At 35.8% G+C, this 27,756-nt stretch overlaps 2 protein-coding genes across 12 annotated transcripts in view; one reads left to right on the forward strand and one right to left on the reverse strand.

Annotated features, from left to right (window-relative positions):
- Positions 1-987, forward strand: part of ART3 (ADP-ribosyltransferase 3 (inactive)) — an 81,427-nt gene extending 80,440 nt beyond the window's left edge. For all 11 annotated transcript variants that reach the window (XM_069594419.1, XM_069594416.1, XM_069594415.1 and 8 more), the window contains one exon: positions 607-987. In XM_069594419.1, the coding sequence (XP_069450520.1) occupies positions 607-737 (131 nt within the window). In that variant the 3' untranslated portion in view covers positions 738-987. The remainder of the gene's footprint in view (positions 1-606) is intronic.
- A 2,223-nt stretch (positions 988-3,210) lies between these two features.
- Positions 3,211-27,756, reverse strand: part of NUP54 (nucleoporin 54) — a 32,821-nt gene continuing 8,275 nt past the window's right edge. Inside the window, exons 4-12 of the mRNA XM_069594402.1 lie at positions 23,817-24,043; positions 21,992-22,179; positions 21,096-21,292; positions 18,996-19,050; positions 18,442-18,535; positions 10,528-10,635; positions 6,293-6,412; positions 6,023-6,133; positions 3,211-4,060 (exon numbers count right to left, since the gene is read on the reverse strand). Coding sequence (XP_069450503.1) covers positions 3,932-4,060; positions 6,023-6,133; positions 6,293-6,412; positions 10,528-10,635; positions 18,442-18,535; positions 18,996-19,050; positions 21,096-21,292; positions 21,992-22,179; positions 23,817-24,043 — 1,229 coding nt within the window. The 3' untranslated portion in view covers positions 3,211-3,931. The remainder of the gene's footprint in view (positions 4,061-6,022; positions 6,134-6,292; positions 6,413-10,527; positions 10,636-18,441; positions 18,536-18,995; positions 19,051-21,095; positions 21,293-21,991; positions 22,180-23,816; positions 24,044-27,756) is intronic.

Consider the following 27,756-nt stretch of genomic DNA (forward strand, 5'->3'; position numbering starts at 1 on the left):
CAAAAGTCAGATGTCTGCATTAAGGGCAGTGTGAATCAGACCATCCCGGATGGCTGGACTCTACTGAACCTCTCTCTGCTAGTTCAGATGGAAGGGAAGTGGTTTTCTCCAGAGTAGTCTTTTATGTATAAAGGGAAAAGTGTTTTTTTTTTTTTTCTTTAAATCAGCTTGCAGGGCTTAGTGTTTTAAAAAATGCAGCTATATTCCATTGTATACTGGTAGAATATACATATGAAATATACCATTTTACTCAAAATAGATAAGACACAGCATTAAATTTTATCTTTTATATACAGAAAATGAAAATTTTCAATTGCTAAGAAATTCTAGTGAACTTGAACAATGAAAAATTATTTTTGTCTACTTAAATACTAAAAAGGCTGTGGAAACCTGGATAAAACTTAGATCAACACACCTTGATGATGTATATGAAAATATATCCCCCAGTCTGTAATGAACTGTATTTAAAGCTGTCCTGGTTAGAAGTACTTCATGTATGTTTCTTATCTAACTTGTCTGTTCATATATTCAGGAAATATGGTGTCAGTGGATGAAATGTGATACTCAAAATGACGTGTGTCAGTGACTGTGTGTTCTCATTAACAGCTCCAGCTCCAGCAGTTCCAGTTCCAGGTCCCAAAAGCCATCCTTCTGCATCTTCTGGCAAAATGCTCCTTCCCCAGTGTGGGACATTCATCATCTTCATCAGTATAAATCTCGGTCGCTCTGTAGTCTGATACATTCTTTACTTGTACTTTACATTGTACTTGAAATACAACTACAGGCATCCCACAGAAATCATCAAAAGGAATGATGTATTTTTCACTTGTTGGTCAACATTCAGTTGATAAAATGTGAATGTTATTCACTTAGCAATCTGGTAGTAAACCGAGATACCATAAAATTCGTTTTTCACTTATTTCTGTATTAATTTTATGATTGTAAAAAAATGTATACTTTTAATTCAATAAAAGACTTTTAATTTCAGTAGAATTGCCAGATATTGAAAGGTTGTTGCTAAACCGCGAAAAGACACCGGGATTCTTGGCCTCCAGAGGAGAAAAATTCAATCCGGGGCCAGAAACAAGGCTTGATCGCTCAGAGCTTTTGTGTAATAAAGTTTTATTAAAGTATAAAGGAGATAGAGAAAGCTTCTGACGTAGGCATCAGAAGGGGGCAGAAGGAGTACCCGCTTGCTAGTGTTAAATGGAGTTATATACTCTCCAGTGAATCAAAAGAATGTCTGGAGGTTGTAAAGACCTCACCAGACCTACTCCCATAATTTACATTTTAAGATAACAGGTTTAGTCAGGTTTGATCCAGAGACTGTCCTCAGGCAGGATACATTATTGTTACATAATCCTAAAGAATGTAGAGGGAAAAAAAGTTTGTTCTTTCTTCCTCCTTGAGAATTCCAGACCCCTCTCTCCTTGGGGACCCCTAGACTTCTTATCAACCTGCCTATGAAATGACTCTCTCAATACTAAAATATCAATAATGCTAGTGGTTAACATGAATTTAATTCCTGAATTAGAATTTTAAAGGTGTTTTACTCATCTTTAAAGGATCAGACTTTGACTTCAAATAGTATATTCTTTCAGTCTCATTTTCCTTCTATATATGAACACTTTATATTTTTACAAACACAACAGTTTACTAAGTGTTTCACATACGTAGTCCCTAACTTGAACCTCATATTAACCTAGGAAGGCAGACAGTACTAAATGAATATGTGGGCTCAGTAAGAAAGGAGGATGAGGTAAGTACAGTAAGGTGCTCTTTTCCCCAAGAAAGAGTGGTTGAATGGTAACAGATTTAGGCATGGGCTTTGATAAGTGACACTTGTTTACAGTACCAATGTTTCAGAAAGAACTTAGGCCATTTTCAGAGATACAGAAAAACGTCATGAAGTCTAAACTAGGTGTTAAGGGTTTTCATGTTGAGAATTTTGAGTGAACTATCCACAAGAACCATTATGCAGTTCACAGAACTTATATAAATTGTGCTGGAGAGCACAACTTAGTCCTGAGGCCAAAGTTAGTCTGATTTCCATCCAAATCTAGAACTTGATTATTTGCTTGGAGCACAAGTCAGGTACAGACCAGGGCTGCTTATCTAACCAGCTGCATGAACAAGGCCTGTAGCCTGCCTTACACATGCAGTCACCAGCAGAATCCAAACTTAGGAGGCTAACTGGACCTGTCTTTAAAACACAGACCCTGAGCCCTGTTTAGGGCTTGTAAAATTAGAAATTAAGAATATGACAGCACAGAAAATTAAAGGCTAGAGAGGTGAGCATGGTTAGCCATCTGTCCCAACAGAGATGTTGCTCACTGAGGAGCAATTCTCATTTGTTAAATCACCAGTTCTTCTACAGTAAGAGGGCGTGCAGAGGGGCAAACTCCTTTCACCTTTGGCTACAAGGATGAGAAAGAGGTGTTAGAAGAAATAGCCCACTAGCCTTGTTTGTGTCTCCTACACAGCTGTTAGCTAGTCTGCATCTGGACAGATTCCTCCAGTGGTATCTCAGAGGGGGCCTCTGGATACACAGCACACCACACTCCTCGCCATCCTCATAGTAACACAGTGGCAGGGTTCATAGGCTGTTTATGACACCTCTCATCATAACCCAAAGCATGATGCAGAAATGCAGAGTGAAAGCATTCCAAGAGGGGCTAACATGATGCAGTGAGATGTGCCATGTGTAGTCAGAGAAATTGCTTAAATTACCTGGTTTTAAAGAATCACTATTGCATATTACCATGTCTAATTTAGACTTTCCAGTGTTTTCAGATACTAATGATGTATTAGAGAATTCTTTATCCTAGATGATATATGAAGTAATTTCTATTTGCTGTACCCTGGTCAAAATACATCAGTATTGAGGGTGAAGTGAAAGTCTCTTAGTCGTGTCCAACTCTTTGCAACCCCATGGACTGTAATCCTTGGAATTCTCCAGGCCAGAATACTGGAGTGGGTAGCCTTTCCCTTCTCCAGGGGACCTTCCCAACCCAGGGATCAAACCCAGGTCTCCCACATTGCAGGCAGATTCTTTACCAGCTGAGCCACAAGGGAAGCCCTTCAACTTTGAGGGTGAAGTCAGACTTAAAACCAGGTTAAAACTGAAATACTTGAGTTGTGATTATGATTTAATACTTGTATGAACACAAATAATCTTTCTCCCAGGACCAAATAAAGCACCAGACAGAATTATATAAAAAGTGATTAAAATCAAGAATTTATTTGTTTTCATATTTTTTAGAAATAAAGAGGTTTAAAAAACAAAAAACGGTGCAAAAATGATAAAATGTAATTCTTCTGTTATATCCTAATTGCTTATGTGTGTTCTGTAAATTCCAAATAAGTAAAATAATATAAAAATATATATTCAATCTTTATAGAATGAAAAGAAAACCACATTAATCATTAAATACTCTTGGGTTTTTTTTACTCCTCCCACAGATGAATTCACAAATATAAAAACTGACATTTACATTCTGAAGTACAAATCTCCAGCAGCCAAGTAATTATACAGTTTATTTTGTTATGTGCAAAGTAGACATTTCATATTTACTTGCTATGGAAAGCAGAGTACAGGCTCAATGGAGAATCATTAAACATTGATTATTTCTAAGAACAATGCTGTTGTAAAAATGTACAATAGTAAATATTTTTGGTAATTATGTATTTCTCTTTTAAAGTAATTACAGCTTTTAGATATAAATCTTTCAAAGCCTAGCTCTGAAGAGCAGTGAGGTGACTGTTATTTCAGATTTGATGAATAATAATTTTTCAGTAACCTTCTCAAAAACCAAGTCAGGAGAGAGGATTGTTCCCCCTCCCCCCCCATGTGGTCAGTTTCATTTTTAAAGAAGGCCTGATGTAACAGGAAGATGTATTTCACAAATCTTTAACACAAATTTGTGAGCTGTCAACTGAAGATACCACCTCTGATGTGGATGGTTTCATTCAATCCATGTTCTACCAACTTGATATCTTCTAAGTCATCTTTTATGATGCTGATCAAGTGGCTAAGGCCTTCCTGTTGTTGTTTCAAATGCTAGAAAGAATCAAAAAAATATCAATGTATTTCTCTATTAAATTGCAAGCTGCTTACAAGAAAAAGGCTATTTTTCATTATTTTACTAGCAATACAGGACTCAGTCGCTCTCATATGCATATTTTAAAAATCTGCACTGTATCTTTTGTTAACACTTTTAAATACAGTTAAATACTGTGAAAAACAAAATCAAATATGTAATAAATATAACAAATTTTACATAAGATGCAGATTTTTACAGATTTCTTTTATCAACCTTTGATAGAAAACCAGTTATATTAAAACAATGCAAGAAGGTACTCAAATATAGATTAACAAAATTATCATTCTGAGAATTTCCATGTTTTAAAGTACAAAGTATAAACGGATGATAACGGTGGTAACTACTATTGCTAACATTTCAGGTGTTTATATTATTCGCAATTTTATTGCATACATAAACTCATATAGTTATTCTAATATGTTGGAATTGTTCTCAGTTAATTATAAATATGAATATAATCAGGTATATGTATAAATTAAAAGATGCTTACTCCTTCGAAGGAAAGTTATGACCAACCTAGACCATATTAAAAAGCAGAGACATTACTTTGCCAACAAACATCCGTCTAGTCAAGGCTATGGTTTTTCCATGGTCATGTATGGGTGTGAGAGTTGGACTATAAAGAAAGCTGAACACCGAAGAACCGATGCTTTTGAATTGTGGTGTTGGAGAAGACTCTTGAGAGTCCCTTGGACTGCAAGGAGATCCAACCAGTCCATCCTGAAAGAGATCAGTCCTCAGTGTTCATTGAAAAGACTGATGTTGAAGCTGAAACTCCAGTACTTTGGCCATCTCATGCGAAGAGCTGACTCATTTGAAAAGACCTTAATGTTGGGAAAGATTGAGGGCAGGAGGAGAAGGGGATGACAGAGGATGAGATGGCTGGATGGCATCACTGACTCAGTGGACATGAGTTTGGGTAAACTCTGGGAGTTGGTGATGGACAGGGAGGCCTGGCGTGTGGCAGTTGATGGGTCGCAAAGAACTGGACACAACTGAGCAACTGAACTGATACTCTTTGAGAACCCAGGAGCCAAACTAGTTTCTAGTTGCATAAAACAGCAATATTCATACTAAAACACATAATAAAATTAGATAAATAAGGACATTTATAACTACCTAAAATCCTCAGGCCATGCCAATTAGTCCTATCTAATATGTTCCACAAAGTTTGCCATCTTAATATATATTTTTAGACAGTTGCTGGATGGATGGACAGCTTTCATTAAACCAATCTGTATTTATACTAATGAAAGTAAGCTAGAGTAGTACTTCCTAATGTTTTCATAGAAGTGAGGCTTAGACAAGTGGTCTGAGGTCTTGGCTCCTGAGCCTCCACCCAGGTCCCCTGAAGGCTGATGGGATCAGTAACCCTCCCTTCAGCAACTACCATTCTAGTCTTGGGTACACCATATAAATGGAATCACACAACTTTTGTCCTTTCAAATAACTGGCTTATTTCACATAATGTCTTCAAAGTTCATCCATGATGTGGATGTGTGTGTGTATAAACTGCCTGCCTTTTTAAGGCTAATATTCCATTGTATACATATACCATATTTTATCTACTTATCCACCTGTGGGCACCTGGATTGCTTCCACTCTGGCTACTGGGAATAATGCTGCTATGAACATGGGCATACAAATATCTGAGTCACTACGTTCAATTCTTACAGGTACATAACCCAGAAGCAGAATTGCGGGACTCTATTGTAATTCTATATTGAATATTTTAAGGAAGCATTTTTCACAGTGCCTGTGTATATCATTTTACATTGCCACTAGCAATGCATGACAGTTCCATTTTCTTTACATCCTCTACACGTGTTATTCTCTGGAGGGTGTTTTGTTTTGGATAATAGCCATCCTTATGGATGTGAATTCACCTTTTAAAAAGTGCACTCTAGTGGAAAACTTACCTGCTTGATTTCTCGTAACAGATCTCCATCTATGTAATATCTTTCTTCAGATTTGACTGCTCCAAAGTGATTCTGCATCCTGATTTGGGACATCAGTTCATTTAGTCGGCCCTTTAATACAATCATAGAATTAATACACGCCCAGAACATCATGATTAAGAGTCTACTTTAGAAAGCAAGTTTTAATTAAAAAAAAAAACACGTACTTAAAGAACAAGTAACATTTCTCTTCTGAGCCACCTGAAACAAATTCTAGCTTTATAGTCTTACCTTAAACTGAGTAGGGGCATTTAGTTCACCCTGAATTGTATCTAGCTGAACTCGCAACTGCTCTTCATCAGCTTGGATGGCATACCCACTCTTCCTCTGAATTTCCTGTTTGATTAGGACCTACACAAAGAAAGCCCAACAAAAACAATAGAATTATCTCTTTTCATTTATGTAGGTAATTTTATTACACATCAACTGTTGAAAGAAATTAGCTAAATACACTAAGAATAGTTAGAATCATAACAGTTCAAGATTTGAATTGTTTGCCCATTCTTATTAGGCAAGTTATGTGAATTTACTTTCAATGACTACATAATTTTCATGATTAGCCAATAATTTACTTAAGTATTCTTATATCGAGGGGGATATCTAGTTTCTAGTTTTGACACTCTGAACAATGCTATAATGAACAGTTTTGTCTCTGTATATATCTTTATTTACTGGTATAGACTGCCATGAATTCGAGATTGCTGGGTTTAAAGGTAGGTGTATTCGGTCTTCAGAAGCTGCTAAATTGCTTTCCCAAATATCCTAGTAACTTATATATTCATAAGACACATAAGACTACCCTTTTCCACACATTCCTGTCAGCAACAGGTAACGACATCTGAATTCTCTCCCATCTGATGGGAGAGCGAGCACTACAGCATCACACGGTTTTTCTTTTTTACAGTCTGCATCCCCTTGATTGTTTTTTTCTTTCTTGGCCACTTGACTTCTGGGATCAGTTAGGATCTTAGTTCCTTGACCAGGGATTGAACCCAGATTCCCTGCAGTGGAAGCGGGGAACTTTAACCACTGGACCACCAGGGGATTCCACCCCCACCTTGAATGCTGAAGGACCATCTTCCATCAGTTAAGAACTATTTCACATCTGCCCTTCTGTGAATTGTCTTCATACATTTGCCTGTATTTCAATTGGGGCTTTAGGGGTCAAAATGTAGCACTTTGTAAGATACAAATATTTACAACTAAAATCAGTGCTGTTTGCAAATTCACAATTTTCTTTTTCTAAAATCATTTGACTACTGACAAATGGCTTCTGTTTTCTTTTGCTACACAATATTTTTTGTTAAGTCAGTTTTGTTTTTTTTACAGCTTCTGGTTTTCTGGCTGCATGTCTCTTCAATCCCTAGGCTGTTCATGTAGCTTCATAAATTTCTTAAGAGTTAAGTCTTTAATACTCTTTGTTTTTGTATATGGGCTTCCCTGGTGGCTCAGATGGTAAAGAATCTGCCTGCGATGCGGAAGACCCGAGTTTGATCCCTGGGTTGGGAAGATCCCTTGGAGGATGGGATAGCAATACACTCCAGTATTCTTGCCTGGAGAATCCTCGTGGACAGAGAACCAGGAGCTAATTGGTACATGGTGTGATACAGTGGTCAAATTTTCCAGCTGGATGGACAATTACTCTAGCATTATTTATTAACTAAACCCACTGAATTGAAATATCACCTTCTTCATATTAAGATACAACATGCACCTATTTCTGGATTCTCTATTCTGTTCTGTGGATCTTCATGTCCAACCTTACACCAAGCTCATGCTAATTTGATTAGAAGAACTTTAAAATAGTTTCTAAAATTTGATAGAGCCAAGTCCGCTACACTATTTTTTTGTTTTCCTGAATCTATTCTCAAAAGTTATCCTTATGTACTGAAAGATTTTAATCAGTTTTTTTAAAAGCTGTAATTCACTCTTAAAATTTATAAAGTAGATATTTTCTCATCTAAGAATATGGTTTCATCTGTGAAAACTTTAATTCAGATTGTATACTTTCCTCACAAATTTATTCCTAAGTACTTTACAGTTTTTTCATGATAATGAATGGAATACTCTTATTTCCCTTAATAGTATAAAGAAACATTGATTTTTAAAACACTGATTTTAAAACACTAACACTGATTTAGTATAAACACTAAAAATCTCATATTTAGCCATCTTACCACATTCTATTGTTTATTTCCTTGGGTTTTCTAGATACACAGTCATATCATCAGCAAAGAGATGATCTCTTTTCATTGTTTTATACTAGTTTAATTACCCTGCTTATTTACAAAAACTTACGTATTTTCCTTCCATGTGTTGCTAGAATAAATTATGTTCATAGATCCTGTTATAGAACCAACCTTCCATTCCTGAAATTAACCTTAGTCAAAGTATATTATATTCCTTTAAGAAAAAAATTACAGTCCTTTAGAATTTGATAATAGCTGGATTCTCTTATATTTCACTTAGGTTTTCTGCACTTGTTTTCTTTTGTCACATTTACTGAGTTATAATTCACATACAACAAAATTCACCCTTCTTAGCAGTACAGTTCTATGTATTTTGATGAACACAGGTTACCATCACCACAATCAAGATGTAGAACACTTCTATCACCCAAAAAGTTCCCTCCTGCTCCTTGTAGTCTCCTCTCCCTTACCGCCTGCTCCTAGCAACCATTGATCTATTACATACCTCTCGCTGTGCCTTCTGCATTGTATCATATAAATGGAATTATATATAGCCTTTCAGTCTGGTTTGTTTTACTTAGCATAATCTGTACCTATATTAGAATTATCTGTTTATAAATTTTTACTTTGGGATACTAAAAACATATAAAATGCTGCAGCTGCTCTGGAAAAATAATTTGGTTATTGAAAAGGCTGAACACAGAGGTACACATTACCAAGCAATTGCCATCCTCGGTTTATGTATCCCAAGAGAAACAAAAGCATATATCCACACAAACACTTGTACACAAGTGTTAATAGGAACATTATTCAGAATAGCCAAAAAGTTTAAACAACCAAAATGTTCATCGATTGATGAAGAGATAAAATCTGTTAATCATATAATGAAATATTATTCAGCAATAAAAAGGAAGTACTGTTACATGCTACAACATGAATGAACACTGAAAATATTATGCTGAGGAAGCCAGTCAAAAAATACCACATATTTTATGATTTCATTTACAAGAAGTGTTCAAAAATAGGCCAATCAATAGAAATGCAAAGTTGTTGCCTACAGCTAGGGGGTTTAGGATGAAATGGGGAGTTGCTGCTTATGGGTATGGCGTTTTTTTTTTTTTTTAATTTAGAGTGATGCAAATGTTCTAAAACTTGATTGTGGTGATGGTTGTACAAAGTTGTGAATATACTAAAAATCAAATAGGTGAATTGTATGGTATATGAATTATATCTCAAACTTGAAAAAACAGCTGTATTTTTCTTTTTGTCTGAAATAAAGTAACTTTAGAATTAGCTCATTAATGTTTAGACAAATGAATCTATTTGACCTTTGTGCTTTTTCCACTGTTGGATCTTTAATAACTTCCCTAATTGCTTCTATGGTGTTTGTCTATTTAAGATTTTTTTTCTGTAGGTCAATTTTAATAATTTCCATTTTTCTAAAAAATCATCTAACATCTAAATTTATTGCCCTGAATTCCACTGTAGTATTTTCTTATTTTCTTGTGTATATATGTGGTATTATCTCCTTTCTTACTTCTAATTTTTCTTTTCTGTCTTTAGGCTCATGAGATGAGTCTTTTCTTCCTTCTTCAGATTCATATTTAGCCATTTTAAACTGTACTGCTAATTTAGCCATTTCTTTTTAAAGAAACAGCTCTTCAACTTATTCTTTCTACTATGATTTCTGTTTTTCTGCTTCACTCATTCCACGTCATCTTTACTCCCCTCTTACTGGTTCCTTTTGGCTTATCTAGATAATATTTTTTCTTGAGTACTAAGTTCTCTAATTTTTGCATCTTGTATCTTTAAAAAATGAAGTTTTTTAAGGCTTTAAGTTTTCGTCCAAATTTCTGCTATATAATGTTTGTTTTCATGATAAATTTCAAGCTGGTATTCATTCTTTTATTTCCTTGTTAATTTCCAAGTTCTTTTGTTGCTTTTCATTCATTAATGGTTATACTTGCTATTTTTATGAAAACTAGATATTAATGATCTGATGCGTACTTTTGCTACCTCATAAAGATGACTCATGTTCTCACTGCTTTCCTCCCACCCTCTCAAAAAAATCAAGTTTTAGAATATTTTCACTCTCTTCACCCAATCCTCCCCAGAGATCTCACCTCAGAGTTCTAAGTTTTAATGAGAAAGTTTGGTACTTTCAGACTATTATTTCCTTTTAGTCTTTTTTTCCTATTGCAAAAATCCATATTTAGCACTTCCATCATGTATATAGTCTTATAAATATTGGGAGAGAAAAAAAATCCAAATCACTACCTGTAAAGTTCTGTGGGAAAGGTCCATAAGTTTCCTCTTATATTGTGCAATTTTGGCCATGGTTGTAGTTTGATTCTTCTGTAATTCACCAATATCTTCAGATATTATCTGTTTAAAACAATTTTTAAGGTAAAGTATCACAACTATTTATTAAGTTCACTACATGCAAAAGATGAGCCTGAGATTCATCTCTCAAAATATAAACTCCTTTAAACCTACTTTTGTATTTCTTCCACTTTTGTACATCCAGAAGTTAACACGTACCATTCAAAAATTTCTTTAGAGCTCCAGGAACTTTAGTGATGAGGCAAAGTGTACAGAATAATAAAACATATTCTTCAGAAGTAATTAAGGAATTTGAATATTATGGAATAGAGCAAACAACCAGGCCATGAAAGTATAAAAGTTAAGATCTATAAAGTAACATGCAGGAGCCTTAAGAGACAATTAAATCTAATTACTTGAAGACAGTATAGTATACACTGTGCTTAGTTGCTCAGTCCTGTCCAACTGTTTGCAACGCTATAGACTGTAGCCCGCCAGGTACCTCTGTCCATGGGGATTCTCCAGGCAAGCATACTGGAGTGAGTTGCCATGCCCTCCTCCAGGGCATCTTCCCAACCCAGGGATCAAACCCAAGTCTCCTGCATTGCAGGTGGATTCTTTACTGTATGAGCCACCAAGGAAGCCCTGTATAGTACACGGTCCAAGAGTAAGTTTAACAGAATACTATGGAGAGAGATGCTCAGAGTGGAGGGAGAAAGGAAGGATATTAATTACACAACTGAGACATTTTTATGTCTCTGCAGATAGTTAATTTGTTCTTTGCTTGGCCTAAAATCCTACTGTTCTACCTCATGAAAGTCTTAACCTTACAGAATGAGTTAAAATCCTAGTTCATTAAAGCTTCCTGATCAAAATTAACCCCATTATGATTGTTCCTATCATAATCATTCTGTGACACTGGCTTATACTGAGATGTTATAAGTAAGAGTGTAAGAAGATTGTACAAGACATATTTTAGCAAGTTTACCTACACGTCACCTTTTAAGGAAACTTCAATGCCAGGCCATGTGGAAAGGACACAATTAGGTAACCAAATTTTATATTATGTAACCCAGGTACCCTCTCCATTCCATTTTTGAAAAGTTTGCAGGGCTTCTAGACAACAAGAGTAATTATTATTCTATAGCAGCAATATTAAGAAAAAACAGAAATGTTACCACTCACAGTATTTATTGACAAACACTAAAACAATCTAGAAATTAACCAAGAAAAAATGCCTACGCTTTTTAAAATTTATTTTAAAACTATTACAAGACACAAAAGACTTCAATGAGAAAAGGAACATGTTCATAATGGAATAACTTAATATTACTAAGATTCAATTATATATTTAATGTAATTCCAACTAAAATTCTAGCATTTTGACACTCAATTTTAAAACAGTTGTAGAAGAATTAAGATCCATAAAGAGCTTTAAAAGTGTGAAAAGAACAAAGGCTGGAGATTCACTCCACCACATAATCTTTAAAATATTTTGCAAACCTGTAAGAGTAGGAAAAACGTGAAACTGATTTAAGAACGGACTATATCACATATATATGGGAATCTGGTTTGGTAAATGCTTTGATAAATCATTGAGGAAAGTATCTGAGTTCTGTGGATAACACTGGAAAAAATAAGCTACTATTTAGAGCAAGTTCATATCATATAGTATATATAAAGTGAATTCCATGAGGACAGAAGACTCAACTGAGAAAGGTTAAACTCTACAATAATAGGAAAAAAACTGCAGACTCTAAAGACCTTGCATGAGGAATGATTTCTTAAGAAAATTCCCCAAAAAAGAAGACACAACGCCAAAAAAAAAGGCTATCATTACATTAAAATTAAGATTTTCATAAACAACAAGACCCTACTTACGGCACAGGGAACTATATTTAATATCCTGCAATACACCAAAATGGAAAAGAATACGAAAAAGAATATATATATATATATTTTAAAAAACTGAATCACTTTGCTGTACAAGAGAACACAGCATTGTAAATAACAACAAAATAAAAGTCTTCAACTATGGACACTACAGACAGAATTAGCAGAGAAATAAGAAAAGTAGGAGATTTTTAAAATGTTAGACGATGGATTAAAATCTGGAATAAAAGATGAACTCCTGAAATTCAAAAAGAAAAGATATGCAGTCCATCAGAAAAACTGACAAATGACATGAACAATTTTGATTCTAGACCAAATGACTAGATAGGTGCCGCTCTCTCTTTCCTGTTGAAAATAGATGTAAAATGAACAGAACGCATGGGCAACCATCTGAGGACTCTGAATTTGAAGTACCACTGAACTAGTGGTGAGTTTACCATTATTTTGCCCTCAGTTTGGTTTCAACACAGGCTAAAACCTAGAAGTGGGCATCATGCTGATAACTCCAAGAAAAACCCATACCTCTGGTGCAAGGAGATACATTATGGTATACAGAGAAGAGTTTCTCACTTTCAACACTATTAATTTGGGCCAGATAATTCTTCATTGCAGTGGTACTGTTCTGTACACTGTAGGATGTTTATCAGAATCCTGGCTTCTACCTGCTAGATAACTGTAGCACACACCACCATCACGACCACAACCACCACCCTCGCCCAGCTGTAACAACCGAACAAGTCTCTGGATAGTGCCAAATGTGTCCTGGGGTACAAAATCATCACCACACACCCCAATGAGATCTACACTCAACCAATCACTAAAACAAATAATAGCTGAAATGACAATACATTAAAACAGAATACTAAAAATGTCCAAATAACCCACAAGAAAACAAAAGAGAGGAAAGAGGAAAGAAAAACAGAGCGAACAGTTAACAGTAAGATTGTAGGCCTAAATCTAAACTTTATGCTATCTACAAAAAACTTACTTCAAACATGATAAAGGTAAGTTAAAAGTAAAAGGATGGAAAAGATACAAGATCACTAGTCAAAAGAAAGCTAGAGTGGCTTTATTTGATAGCAGAGAAAGCTGACTTCCAAGCAAAGATAATTGCTAAGCATAAAGAGGAACATTATGGTATATGCCAAGAAAATGTAACAATCCTAGATACGTATGTACCTAACAGCAAACCTTCTAAAATGTGTGAAAGGAGAAAAAGACATATCCATAACTAGAGCTGGAGACTTCAACGCTCCTCTTCCAACAGAACTTGTAGGGCTTCCCTGGTGGTGCAGTGGTTAAGAATCGGCTTGCCAATGCAGGAGACATGGGTTTGATCCCTGATCTGAAAAAAGCCCACATTCCACGGAGCAACCAAGCCTGTGCCCCACAACTGTTAAGCTTGTGCCCCACAAGAGAAGCCACTGCAATGAGAAGTCCACATACCGCAAAACTAGAGAGTAGCCCGCGCTCTCTACAACTGGGGAAGCCCATGCAGCAGTGAAGACTCAGCACAACCAAAAATAAACAGATTAATTAAAAAATAAACACTTAGTAGAAAAATCAATAAGAACTTAGAAGAACTGAGCAATCTATCAAATGGATCTCACTGACACCAACAGAAGACTTCAAGAATAACAGAACACACATTCTTTTCATAGGCCTATGGATTAAAACCTTTACAAAGTTAAAAGAACTGAAATGATATAAAAGTTCTCCGACCATAAGAGAGTTAGACTAGATAACAACAGAATAAAAAAAATTTTTAATGAATCAAACATGACAAATACAACATTATCAAATTTTGGGGGATTCAGGTAAAGCAGTACTTAGAAGAAAATTAGTATCATCAAATGCCTTTATTAAAAGTCTCAATACCCTAGGCTGCTACCTTAAGAAAGTAGAAAAAGAAGAGAAAAATAAACCCAAAGCAAGTAGAATAAAGGAAATGGTTAAGAGCCAAAATTTATAAAACCAAAAATTTATAAATTTATTACTTTTAGTAAACAGAAAACTAGAAAAAAAATCAATAAAACCAAGAACTTGTTCTTTGAAAAGATCAATAAAGTTGATAAACTTCTAGCAAAACTGACAAAAATAAGCACAAATAATAGCTTCTCTGTCCTTACTTTCAAGAACTTTGGTCACACCCCATTTATAGTACTATGCACAACTCATTTTAAAAGTGATGCCAATAAATTCAGTGTACCTAGTCTAAGATAATCTGATTTCTAGTGTTGACCATCTGGTGATGTCCATGTGTAGAGTCTTCTCTTGTGTTGTTGGAAGAGGGTGTTTGCTATGACCAGTGCATTCTCTTGGCAAAACTCTAGTAGCCTTTGCCCTGCTTCATTCGGTACTCCACGGCCAAACTGGCCTGTTACCCCAGGTGTTTCTTGACTTCCTACTTTTGCATTCCAGTCCCCTATAATGAAAAGGACATCTTTTTTGGGTGTTAGTTCTAAAAAGTCTTGTAGGTCTTCATAGAACCGTTCTACTTCAGCTTCTTCAGCATTACTGGTTGGGGCATAGACTTGGATCACTGTGATATTGAATGGTTTGCCTTGGAGACACACAGAGATCATTCTGTCATTTTTGAGATTGCATCCAAGTACTGCATTTTGGACTCTTTTGTTGACCATGATGGCTACTCCATTTCTTCTAAGGGAGTCCTGCCCACAGTAGTAGATATAATGGTCATCTGAGTTAAATTCACCCATTCCAGTCCATTTTAATTCGCTGATTCCTAGAAAGTCGACATTCGCTCTTGCTATCTCCTGTTTGACCACTTCCAATTTGCCTTGATTCATGGACCTGACATTCCAGGATCGTATGCAATATTGCTCTTTAAAGCATTGGACTTTGCTTCTATCACCAGTCACATCCACAACTGGGTACTGTTTTTGCTTTGGCTCCATCCATTCATTCTTTCTGGAGTTATTTCTCCACTGATCTCCTGTAGCATACTGGACACCTACTGACCTGGGGAGTTCCTTTTTCAGTATCCAATCATTTTGCCTTTTCATACTGTTCATGGGGTTCTCAAGGCAAGAATACTGAACTGGTTTGCCATTCCCTTCTCCAGCCAAACATGAAGAAGCTCTATACAATCAGCAAAAACAAGACTGGGAGCTGACTGTGGCTCAGATCATGAACTCCCTGTTGCCAAATTCAGACTTAAATTGAAGAAAGTAGGGAAAACCACTAGACCATTCAGGTATGACCTAAATCAAATCCTTTATGATTTAAGGGACTAGATCTGAGAGTGCCTGATGAACTACAGATGGAGGTTAGTGACACTGTACAGGAGACAGGGATCAAGACCATCCCCCTGGAAAAGAAATGCAAAAAAGCAAAATGGCTGTCTGAGGAGGCCTTACAAATAGCTATGAAATGAAGACAAGCAAAAAGCAAAGGAGAAAAGGAAAGATATTCCCATTTGAATGCAGAGTTCCAAAGAATAGCAAGAAGAGATAAGAAAGCCTTCCTCAGCGATCAATGCAAAGAAAGAGAGGAAAACAACACACTGGGGAAGACTAGAGATCTCTTCAAGAAAATTAGAGATACTAAGGGAATATTTCATGCAAAGATGGGCTCGATAAAGGACAGAAATGGTATGGACCTAACAGAAACAGAAGGTATTAAGAAGAGGTGGCAAGAATACACAGAAGTTAACTGTACAAAAATGATCTTCATGACCAAGATAATCACGATGGTGGTGTGATCACTCAGCTAGAGCCAGACATCCTGGAATGTGAAGTCAAGTGGGCCTTAGAAAGCATCACTACGAACAAAGCTAGTGGAGGTGATGGAATTCCAGTGGAGCTATTTCAAATCCTGAAAGATGATGCTGTGAAAGTGCTGCACCCAATATGCCAGCAAATTTAGAAAACTCAGCAGGGGCCACAGGACTGGAAAAGGTTCATTTTCATTCCAATCCCAAAGAAAGGCAATGCCAAAGAATGCTCAAACTACCGCACAATTGCACTCATCTCACACGCGAGCAAAGTAGTGCTCAAAATTGTCCAAGCCAGGCTTCAGCAATACGTGAACCGTGAACTTCCAGATGTTCAAGCTGGTTTTAGAAAAGGCAGAGGAACCAGAGATCAAATTGCCAACATCTGCTGGATCATCAGAAAAGCAAGAGAGTTCCAGAAAAACATCTATTTCTGCTTTATCCAAAGCCTTTGACTGTGTGGATCACAATAAACTGTGGAAAATTCTGAAAGAGATGGGAATACCAGACCACCTGACCTGCCTCTTGAGAAACCTATATGCAGGTCAGGAAGCAACAGTTAGAACTGGACATGGAACAACAGACTGGTTCCAAATAGGAAAAAGGAGTATGTCAAGGCTGTATACTGTCACCCTGCTTATTTAACTTATATGGACAGAGTACATCATGAGAAATGCCAGGCTGGATGAAGCACAAGGTGGAATCAAGATGGTTGGGAGAAATATCAGTAACCTCAGATATGCAGATGACACCACCCTTATGGCAGAAACTGAAGAGGAGAGTGAAAAAGTTGGCTTAAAGCTCAACATTCAGAAAATGAAGATCATGGCATCTGGTCACATCACTTCATGGGAAATAGAAGGGGAAACAGTGGAAAGTGTCAGACTTTATTTTGGGGGGCTCCAAAATCACTGCAGATGGTGACTGCAGCCATACAATTAAAAGACGCGTACTCCTTGGAAGGAAAGTTATGACCAACCTAGATAGCATATTCAAAAGCAGAGACATTATTTTGCCAACAAAGGTCAGTCTAGTCAAGGCTCTGGTTTTTCCAGTGGTCATGCATGGATGTGAGAGTTGGACTGTGAAGAAAGCTGAGCGTCGAAGAATTGATGCTTTTGAACTGTGGTGTTGGAGAAGACTCTTGAGAATCCCTTGGACTGCAAGGAGATCCAACCAGTCCATCCTAAAGTTAGGATACTAGTCCTGGGTGTTCATTGGAAGGACTGATGCTAAGGCTGAAACTCCAATACTTTGGTAACCTCATGCGAAGAGTTGACTCATTGGAAAAGACTCTGATGCTGGGAGGGATTGGGGGCAGGAGGAGAAGGGGATAACAGAGGATGAGATGGCTGGATGGCATCACCGACTTGATGCACATGAGTTTGGGTGAACTCCGGGAGTTGGTATAGGCAGGCCTGGCATGCTGTGATTCATGGGTTGCAAAGAGTTGGACACGACTGAGTGATTAAACTGAACTGACTGAGTCTAAGATATGGCCTGGGTATCATGTAACATTCAAAAACCATGTTGGAATCTTTAGCCAGAGAAAATACTAAGGGATTTTAGGAATGACATCTTAGGGATGTCATAGGAACAAAATGGTTACCTGCAAAGCATGCCTGAGAAAATGGATATAAATTATAGTAAGACAGATTTTGAATCAACGTAAGAAAGAGAACCAGCATCAATTAGAGCAAGCTACAAAAAATGGTTTGCTTCATAAAACAGAAGCACTTCATTACTCAAATACAGTCTGAATGAATATCTAATTAGGAGTTCCACATAAGAGGACTTGGAAGTGACCTCTATAACCTTTAGGCATTTGATTACAAAAGTGTACTTTAAAAATGTTAAGATTTAAGCATTCATTAATTTAAAATTTATTTCATTAACCTATTATTATAATGTACTATGACAATACAATCATAATTGTAGCCCTCATTTTGATAAGGCCCCATAAATAAGTGTTTAATAAAATAATCTTTTCAATTCCAAAGAATCCATAAGTCTAATTTATTTGCTAAAGTCAACAATTCTAAACTCATTGTTAAATCAGATTTACATGATTTTTTGAGGCTCTATAAATAAATAAGTTGTGTAAAAGTATAATTGTTAATTCGTAGTATACACTATAATGTTTCTCATAAGACAAAACAGTAACTAAAACACATGGTAAGAACAAGGGTCTGTAACCCCTCTACTACTCCTAGGGCCAGAGAAGAAAGCTAGATTCTTACATCTAATCTGGTCTGATGTTGCTTAGTCATCTGATCTTGAACCTTCAGTCTTCGAAGAAGTTCTTTGAAACCCACCATTGGCACAGGAATTAACCTGAAGAAACACAAATGGTCAATTTTCGGACCAAAGCCTATATTATTACAAAATACACAGTAAGGTTTTCATAATAACATTCCTGTAATTCACATTTCTAGGGTTAAAAGGCAGATCTATGACTATGAAATCAAGTGTTACACCACAGAGATTTCATCCAACCTAATTTTATGAGTGAAGAAATACAGCGTGGTCAAAAACTGCAGTATTAAATGCAAATATATAATTAGGGCATTATGACTCAGATTTTAATCTTTTCACCACACAATGCATCCTAATTATAATCAAAATTCTTTAAAAAAGAAGGAAAAAAAAAAGAATGAAAAGGAAGATAAACTCACTTTTATTATTTTTTTTATAAACTCACTTTAAATGTAAGAATTATAGTTAACAGCTTGCATCTGCTTCCCTGGTAGTAAATATTAGTTTGTATATAAAAACAAGATGAAGATACACTTACTTTTCAGAATCAGGGTTATCCACTTTGGCTTGTTCCCAGATAATAGGATCAACACCTACCAGAAAAAAGAAATATTTTTTCTAAAAGGAACTATTTCCCATTTTTATAATATTTGTATGGGAAAGGCCCTCCTAAAGTGAGACACAAAACCTAAAATCTATAATGAAAAATGATTGTCAAATATGACCATAACAAGAATAACAAATTGTTTTGTAGGATACAGCTTTAAAAAAAAAAGTACCTCAAAAGCAAGTATCTATAACAGGATAATAGATTAATCTCCAGAATATAGGAAGGGATCCTCTAAATCACAAAGACAAAAAATTTAATAGAAAATGGGCAAAGAACATGAATAGGTAATTCACAAATATTATAAATGTGGCTAATATACAAAAAGCTGGTCAACTTTAATAATAGGGAAATGCAAATGAAAGTAAGTATTAACTTGTTAACAAAAGAGTGGAAAAATTAAAAAGACTGATTATCTCCATTGTTGGCAAAAATAGAGCAGAATGAGAAAACATTAGAAAAATAAAAAATGTGAGGAAAAGTAACAGATTCCTATTATGAATGTAAATGGCTGATCTTGCTCTGGAGGGCAATTTGGCAGTACCTAACAACAATACATGAAGTACTGCCGACCCTCTGATATCTGCAGAGGGTGGCGTTCAGGACCCACCCCACTCCCTGGGAATGCTCAAGTCCCTGGTAAGAAAGAGTACAGTATTAATAACATTTGCATATAACCTGCACCCATCCTACCACACACTTCAAATCACTTGTGGGTTACTTACAATACCTAATACAATGAAATGCTATGAAAATAGCTGCCAAGGTGCGGCAATTCAAGTTTTGTTTTTTGGAACTTCCTAAAATGTATTTCCTGTTTTGGACCTGTGGTTAGTTGAAGGTGCAGATGTGGAACCTGCAGATGTGGAGCCCCTGGACACAGAGGGCTGACTGTACACATAATCTTAACTTGAAAATTTCACTACCAGCAATCTATTCTAAAAGAAAATACATTCCTGTGCATTTTAAGACAAGTTTACAAGGAGGTTAACTGTTACATAGTTTATAATAGTGCAAAGGTAGAAATACCCTAGAGGTTAAATACAGGAAGGTACATCCACAGTATTCCACACAGTTTTTAAAAAAGAGTAAGATTTATCTTTATGTACTGACATGGAAAGCATTAAGGAATACTATAAGCAGAAAGGCAGGTTGTAATAAATGTGTAGTTCAGAATTCTTTTTTCAAGGACTTTATATATAAATATCATGAATGCTTACATTAAAATCACAGATAAAGGATTGATAAAGTTCAATAAATTATTAATAGTTACTTCTGCGGAAGAGAGGTAAAGATCTGTCACTCAGTTAATTGAGATATGCCATCTAGACTCTTTTACAGTGAAAACACATTCAGGTTTTACTTGAATACTCAGTTAAAATAAGAGAGAAGCTAGACAAAAATATTCCTTTGGACTGTAAGGAGATCCAACCAGTTCATAAAGATCAGTCCTCTGTGTTCTTTGGAAGGAATGATGCTAAAGCTGAAACTCCAATACTTTGGCCACCTCATGCGAAGAGTTGACTCATTGAAAAAGACTCTGATGCTGGGAGGGATTGAGGGCAGGAGGAGAAGGGGACGACAGAGGATGAGATGGCTGGATGGCATCACTGACTCGATGGATGTGAGTCTGAATGAACTCCGGGAGTTGGTGATGGACAGGGAGGCCTGGCGTGCTGCGATTCATGGGGTCGCAAAGAGTCAGACACGACTGAGCAACTGAACTGAACTGACTGAGACAAAAATAAAATATTAAGACTGAATTATCTTTGGGTAGATGGATTATGGGCTATTTTTCTTTAGTTCATCACTGCCCAACAAAATTTCTAACAAACACAATTAGCTATACAATACAAAAAATTAAATAAATAAGTACAATAAGAACATTTAAATCTATGTCCCAAATAAGCAGACATGATAGGCTGACACTGGTTTCATCAACATTAATAACCAAGCAACAGCTTCCAAAATAGAGGAAGCATGAACTTCTAAACTTTTCATTTCCTCAACCCCATGACTCTGGAGACATACCAGCAGGAGGATTCTGTAAAAGCTGTTTGATCTGTGCAGGAGAAAGCTCTGTTCTAGTCATAGAAAGGGTTACACCAAGTTGCTGCAATTGTGTTTTAATATTGGTTTGTTCAAAATGGGCATATAGTGTTGTAGCTGGAACTCTTCTTGAAGTACCATTTGGAGAACGCTCAACAACATAAATGACAACTTCTGTCCTGGGGGAAAGAAAACCAAGTTATAAAATATGGAGCATATAACTCACAGCCACAAATATTAATGCAGTATGTGATTTTAGAAGGGTGCTAGCTGAATTCAGAAATGAGATAGACAAATAAGATATTATCTGTAAAGGTATGTTTAGCTGCAAGTTCTATTTTAATATTTTTTCCTCACCAAAATCAAGAAGTACTTTGGAAATTCTGTTGAAACTTAAGGGTTGCTTTATTGCAACTTATAGAACAAAAAGCAAAGTCTGATTTCAGTTACTATATCTCACTAATAATTCTAACCCAAAATATTCTAAAGCAAATGTCTTGCCACTAAGTATGACAATTATACATAGGACAAGGGAAGTTAATAACATTTATCCATGAATGAATATGAACAGTAATCAGTTAAAACATTGCAGTAACATCTTTGTGGCCCCTGATTTGCACACAGCCACGATTAACGTTTCCTCCTGTTTCTAAATGAAAAATCTAAGAAATTATCAGCATCTAATAAGAAACCCAAGATTAAGAAAAAGACTTTTAAATAAATGGTTCTATAAATACTGAAAAATCACTAGCTGAGAAATAACATTCTGCTTTGAGATTTAATTTGTGCTTTAACAACAAAAACACTTTCTGTTGTGTTGATCACTCTCTTTGAACCAAGGTACACAGAAACATACAGTGCATTTAATGTATACTTACTGATCATCTGGCAATGTTTTAATACCCTCTACGTTTACAGTAAGGGTCTGGTTTCCTCCCAAAACTTTATGCAATGATTCTACCAACTGCTGTTGCTGGCTTCGAATATCTGTTTCTTTTTTGTTGAAAACTAAAACCACTAGCCCATCTTCATCTTTATTATTGGGCATGCAACTATAACCTACGGCCTGTGGAATGACAAAACAATATCAAAAACATGTACAGATCTCATGTTTAATATTAACAGCTTACTATCAGCTAAAATGGGAAAAATAGCTTAATGTCTGGTAATGAAGAACTTGTAACAATTCTTTCTACCACTCTGTGCCCTAGGAGGTCACAAGATGACAAAGAGAAACTTTCTTACCCAAGAATAACACAGAGAATGAAATTAAGGTTTTCTCTCCTACAGAGTAACTAAATAGCTTTCTCCTCTGAAAAACTGATACCCATTGTTGGGTGTTTCTGAACACTGTGGAAACAACTCTGCATGCCATAAAAATGACTGCCAAAGTCATGGATCAAAATGTAACTTACTTTTTACTATCTGACTAATGGAATTTTAAGCAAAGTTTAAAGATATATAAAGAAATGGTTTACTAAAGAAATACTTTTAAAGTACCATAATAACACCATCAACTTATAAATGCTACAAAGAATGTCTACATTATTTTATGGTTTCATGTAATATAGAACAGGTTAGCTGCTTATATAATTTATTAAATATGACAAACTATACTTTTTTAAAGAATTATTCTTTTAGACAGAAGTCTTTCTCTTTTGTCATTTATAATGCAGTTTTTAAAAAAGAATCTAAACTCACTTCAGATTACTTCATTATGCATTTTACCATATGTATATTAATATAGCAATTATCAAAGAAAAAAATCAAATTGTTATATTCAACCTATGTCTACTACATATCTCTTAGTATTAAAATTTCAATATACACTCCAAAGACATACTTTTTTTTTGCAGAGTGATGAGACAGAGATATTCTCTAACAAGATAGGTTGGTCCCTTTTTGTTGTTTAGCCATGTTCAAAGGTCTAATTTTCAGCCTTGCAATTCCAAACACCAGCTTATATACACAATGATTAGGTTTAAGAGGCTGACATAGGCCAACAAAACTTGAAGAATATGGGAATATGTAATGATTCTTTCCACCAATCTGTGCTCTGCTGCTGCTGCTGCTAAGCCGCTTCAGTCGTGTCCAACTCTATGCAACTCCATAGACAGCAGCCCACCAGGCTCTCCCATCCCATTATAAAGAGAAACTTTCTTACCCAGGAGCAACATTAACCTAGAGAGTGAAATTAAAATTTCCTCGGATTGCCACATAAACTGAATTGTAATGTTAATTTTTTATGGAAAAATACATTACCAAGCTGACCTAAATACTCTCACTGATGAGCAGAATGTCTAAGAAGTTAAATTCAAACAAGAAAGTTGTTTGATAGGCATGGAATCAGAACAAAGAAAATGGACCATATTGTTGTAACGGCTTTCACATCCAGCTAAATTCTAGTTTTGGGTCTCCCCTTTATAGGTGCCAACCAGACCATTTAACATTTTTTCCTGTTATAAACGACACTCTAGTCACACTTTTCTTCAGTCATATCCTAGTCATCTCAATCACACATACATAAGAAATTACTCAATTTTATCTCAATTTCGTATTTCTGTACTTTTAAAACAAAAGTGTTACTGTACCATGTTCAACAAGTACTAAAAACCAAGCAATTGTTTCCTTAGTACTATTTTAATCCAACTATCACATTCTCTCATACACTCTTCAAGTGATGATCAAAAGCAGTATCGATACCTTAAACCGGCAAAAGGGATTTTCTAGTGTGAATTCCACAGGTGGAATGTTATTGTTGAAATATCCTTTTCCTGTTCCCCAGAAGGCTTGTAGTTGATTCCATTTTGCCAAAATAGCATCTCTCTCATCTCCCAGTAGTGTTGGAGCAGAAAGGGCACTTGCGGTATTTATCAGCTGGTTGGACTGAGCAGGAGCTTGTGTAGGCTGACTGAAGAGACCACCTAACGCTAAAAATGTACCCCCAAATTAGTTTTTTAAATCAATCAATTCAGATCCTAGATATAGTTAGCAGAATAAACCCCGCCACCTTGCCCCAAAAGATCCACATCTTAATTCCCAGAACCTGTAAATATGTTACCTTGCACAGAGAAAGGGACTTTGCAGATATGATTCAATTAATTAAGCTGAGACCATCCTGGATTATCAGTGAGTTCAACATAATGTAAGCATCCTTAAAAGGGAGAGGAAGGTCAGAGTCAAAGTGAGATTTGCAGATGCTATGCTGCTACCTTTGAAAATGGGGAAAGGAGCTATAAGCCAAGGAATGTGGACTCCAGAAGCTGGACAAGGCAAGGGAATGGATTCTCTCCTAGAGCCTCCAGAAGTAATGCAGTCTTCTCAGTGCCTTGATTTTAGCTCAGGGAAGCTTATTTCTGGTTTTCTGATCTCCAGAACTGTAAGTAGTATGTTTTAAGTTACAAAGCTTGTGACATTTACCTACGGCAATAACAGAAAACTAATATACTAGGACAATCTTTATAATGTCAAACTGGCATGTCTAATATCATCTTAATGCAACCAGTTCCATTAGACACAAATTAGATTCATGATATTACTAGACCCACAACAAAAAAGGTTAAAAGTCTGTGAAGTTGCAGAATTATTTTTTAAACGACATTTACTGTTATATTTATACAATATATACAAATTGGAGGACACAAAATAAGCAAAAAGAATAATTATATCAATGTTATGTAATATCAGCTTAATAAACAATTTCCTTTTCTTAATGCAAAGAAGTATATAGTGGAAAAAAAATCAACAAATGGACAAATCCTAAGCTAAAGCTTTAGCTGGCTGGGTAACTTTAGACAAGTCACTTACCCAGTGTTACAATTTAAAGAAGGGCTGAGTTGCTGGATCAGTATTTCCAGAGTGCTAGATAAGTAAATAACCTTGGTACATGAAACTACAGATGTCAAGCAATAGCAGAATCACTAAATGCAGTAAATCATATAACAAAAACTTCTTTTAATTAATTATATATATAATTGTCATCTCATGTCATCTGCTTATCTCACTTTTTAACAAAGGGGAGAACAAATCTAAGACTCAAGAGCTTAAGCAAAGGTATCAAGCTAGAATTAAACTATTATATTTCCTGTGGACTTAAGTTCAATTATTGTTTCTTTATAGCAAGTGATACTGGTTTTCCATTTATAGCAGTATTAACTTTTCTTTCAAAATAAACACATTTAATGTGTAAAAGTAAATTGATTTAAAGAAAATTATTTAACAATAATACAAATAGTAAGCAGATAAATGAAAAATCATGAATACCAAAATGACCCAAGTTTTAGGACCACTATATTGGATGACATTTAAGTTTTCTTTCAGCTCTAAAGATTGTAAGTACCACAAGGCCAATGGGGCTTCTACAGGGCTAAAGAGAGGCTGCTGTTACTTTCCACATGAGTATTATTAATTCCCAAATAGGCATTTATGAAAATGGTAACGAAATGGACTAGAAGCCAGAAGACTTGAATACTGATTTACTATAACCTCCAACAAAAAATTCCCAGGCTTTATCATCCTCAGTTTTTGAGTAAGATTAGCAAACTATCATCTGTACTAATCTACACTTTACATTGGAGTCCAACCATACTAGTCTACTCAGAGTGCACTAACGAGTAGGCATTCGAGAAACACAAATAACAATATCTAATAGATTCTTTCAAAGCCTTACCATATTAGACTTCTCACACCATTCTATCTTTTCAGGGCAGGGCCCTCATGCTATTGAAAACCTTCAGCTTTCATGGAATACATATCCTCCTTGAAAAACTATTCTCCCTTAGATTTCCTGACAATACAGTCTCCTGGTTTTATATATACATATATGTTAATACATTCATTTATTCTTGCACCATGTATTCATTCAACAAATATTTATTGAATACTTCCTAAGTGTCAGACAGAGAGGCAGAAACTAAGGATATGGTGGTAAACAAGACTGGTTCTTTAAACAAACTGAGCATATCAAACAAATATTCACAGTTGTGATAAATGCCGCAAAGAAGTAGAGGCTCTGAGAGCCCTAAATGAGGCAGCTAATGAAGCCTGGGGCAGGAGGGTCAAGAGAAGGCTATTCCATTAGAACTTCAGCTGAGGTCTAAAAGAAGTAGTCAGCCAGGCCAGGGGTAGCAGCAAGGAATAACAGCATGTGCAGTCTATGTGTCAAAGAAGAGCTGGCAAAATGAATAAGGACTACTAAACAACAAGGTAGGAGGAAAAAAAGACCAGACTCCCACTGAAGCTGAGGGCTCACAGAGGCCAAAAATGTGACAATCTTAGCATCAAAAAGAATAATGAATGTAACCAACTCAAACATATTCAATTTATTAGTCTCATGCATTCAAAATGATAATTTTTAAAAGTAAAAGTAAAAAATTTAGAAAACTCTCAACTCCTTGGATACCACTGGAAATAATCAAGAACCAAAGACTTCTTACAAATACTATCAATTAAAAATTTATTATGCCTTTCCTATACAAATTCTATTTCAGGGTGACCAAGCAGTCTTGTGGGGGAAAGGGATGAAGAAAAACTCCTTTTACAGAAGAATTTCAGTACAGAAGAATTTCAGTGTGGTAGACAGGGCAGAATTAGAAAGTCACCATTCTGCAACTCCTAATAAAGTAACTGATTGAGGTAATGACCATCAGTTAACGAAACCATTAGGTTAAAGACTGATGGGGAACTTTATAGATTAGCTCTCACCACCTGAACCAACTGGTCAATCTCAGCATCTCTAAAGGAGACAGCCACTTAAAGGGAGGCACACAGCACCACCTGCAGAGTATTCATGCTAAAAAGTCAAACTTAACTCTTTATTACTTAAAAGCTAACTTCATTCACCAGAAATATGGAGCATAAAATTAAATGAGTCTACAAGGAAACAAAGAAATCTAGAATAGGGGATATTTCACAGCACAACTGGTTCAATTTCTTCAACAATTCATGAGCCAGGTTAAAAAAAAAAAAAAAGAAAGAAAGAAACCTTAAGTAAGAAACTATACTAAAAAGAATTCTCTAGACTAACAGACATAACAAGAAAGTAAATGTGTGACTTTGGATCATGATTCAACAAGCTAACTGAAGAAACCTTTACTGAGACATAAGGGGAAATCTGATTAAGGCCTGGGTATTAGATGATACAAAGGAGTTGTGAGTTGGAATGACTCCATGGTTTTAAAGAGAAAAGTACAGTAATGCAGTAAAATAAGGGTGAAATGATATGTTTGTGGTTTGCTTTAAAGTACTTCAGCAATTAAAAAAAGAAAACAGAAGAGGAGGGAGGAGACAGAGAAAGCAAATGTGGTAGATTCTGATTTTTGAGACCATGGGGTCATTTTACTATTCTATTTTTGTGTGTTAGACTTTTTCACAATTTAAGAACAGTGGATGTTCAGTGGATTTGAGAGATTAGTGACCTTAATTACTTGATTGGGCTTCCCTGATGGCTCAGATGGCAAAGAATCTGCCTGCAATGTGGGAGACCAGGGTTTGATTGCTGGGTCAGGAAGGTCCCCTGAAGAAGGGGATATAATACCCACTCTAGTATTACTGCCTAAAGAATTCCATGGACAGAGGAACCTGGTGGGTTACAGTCCAGGAGGTTGCAAAGAGTCAGACACAACTGATCAACTAACACACACAC

Source organism: Ovis canadensis, chromosome 6 (assembly GCF_042477335.2).
Source record: "Ovis canadensis isolate MfBH-ARS-UI-01 breed Bighorn chromosome 6, ARS-UI_OviCan_v2, whole genome shotgun sequence".
Lineage (NCBI taxonomy): Eukaryota > Metazoa > Chordata > Mammalia > Artiodactyla > Bovidae > Ovis > Ovis canadensis.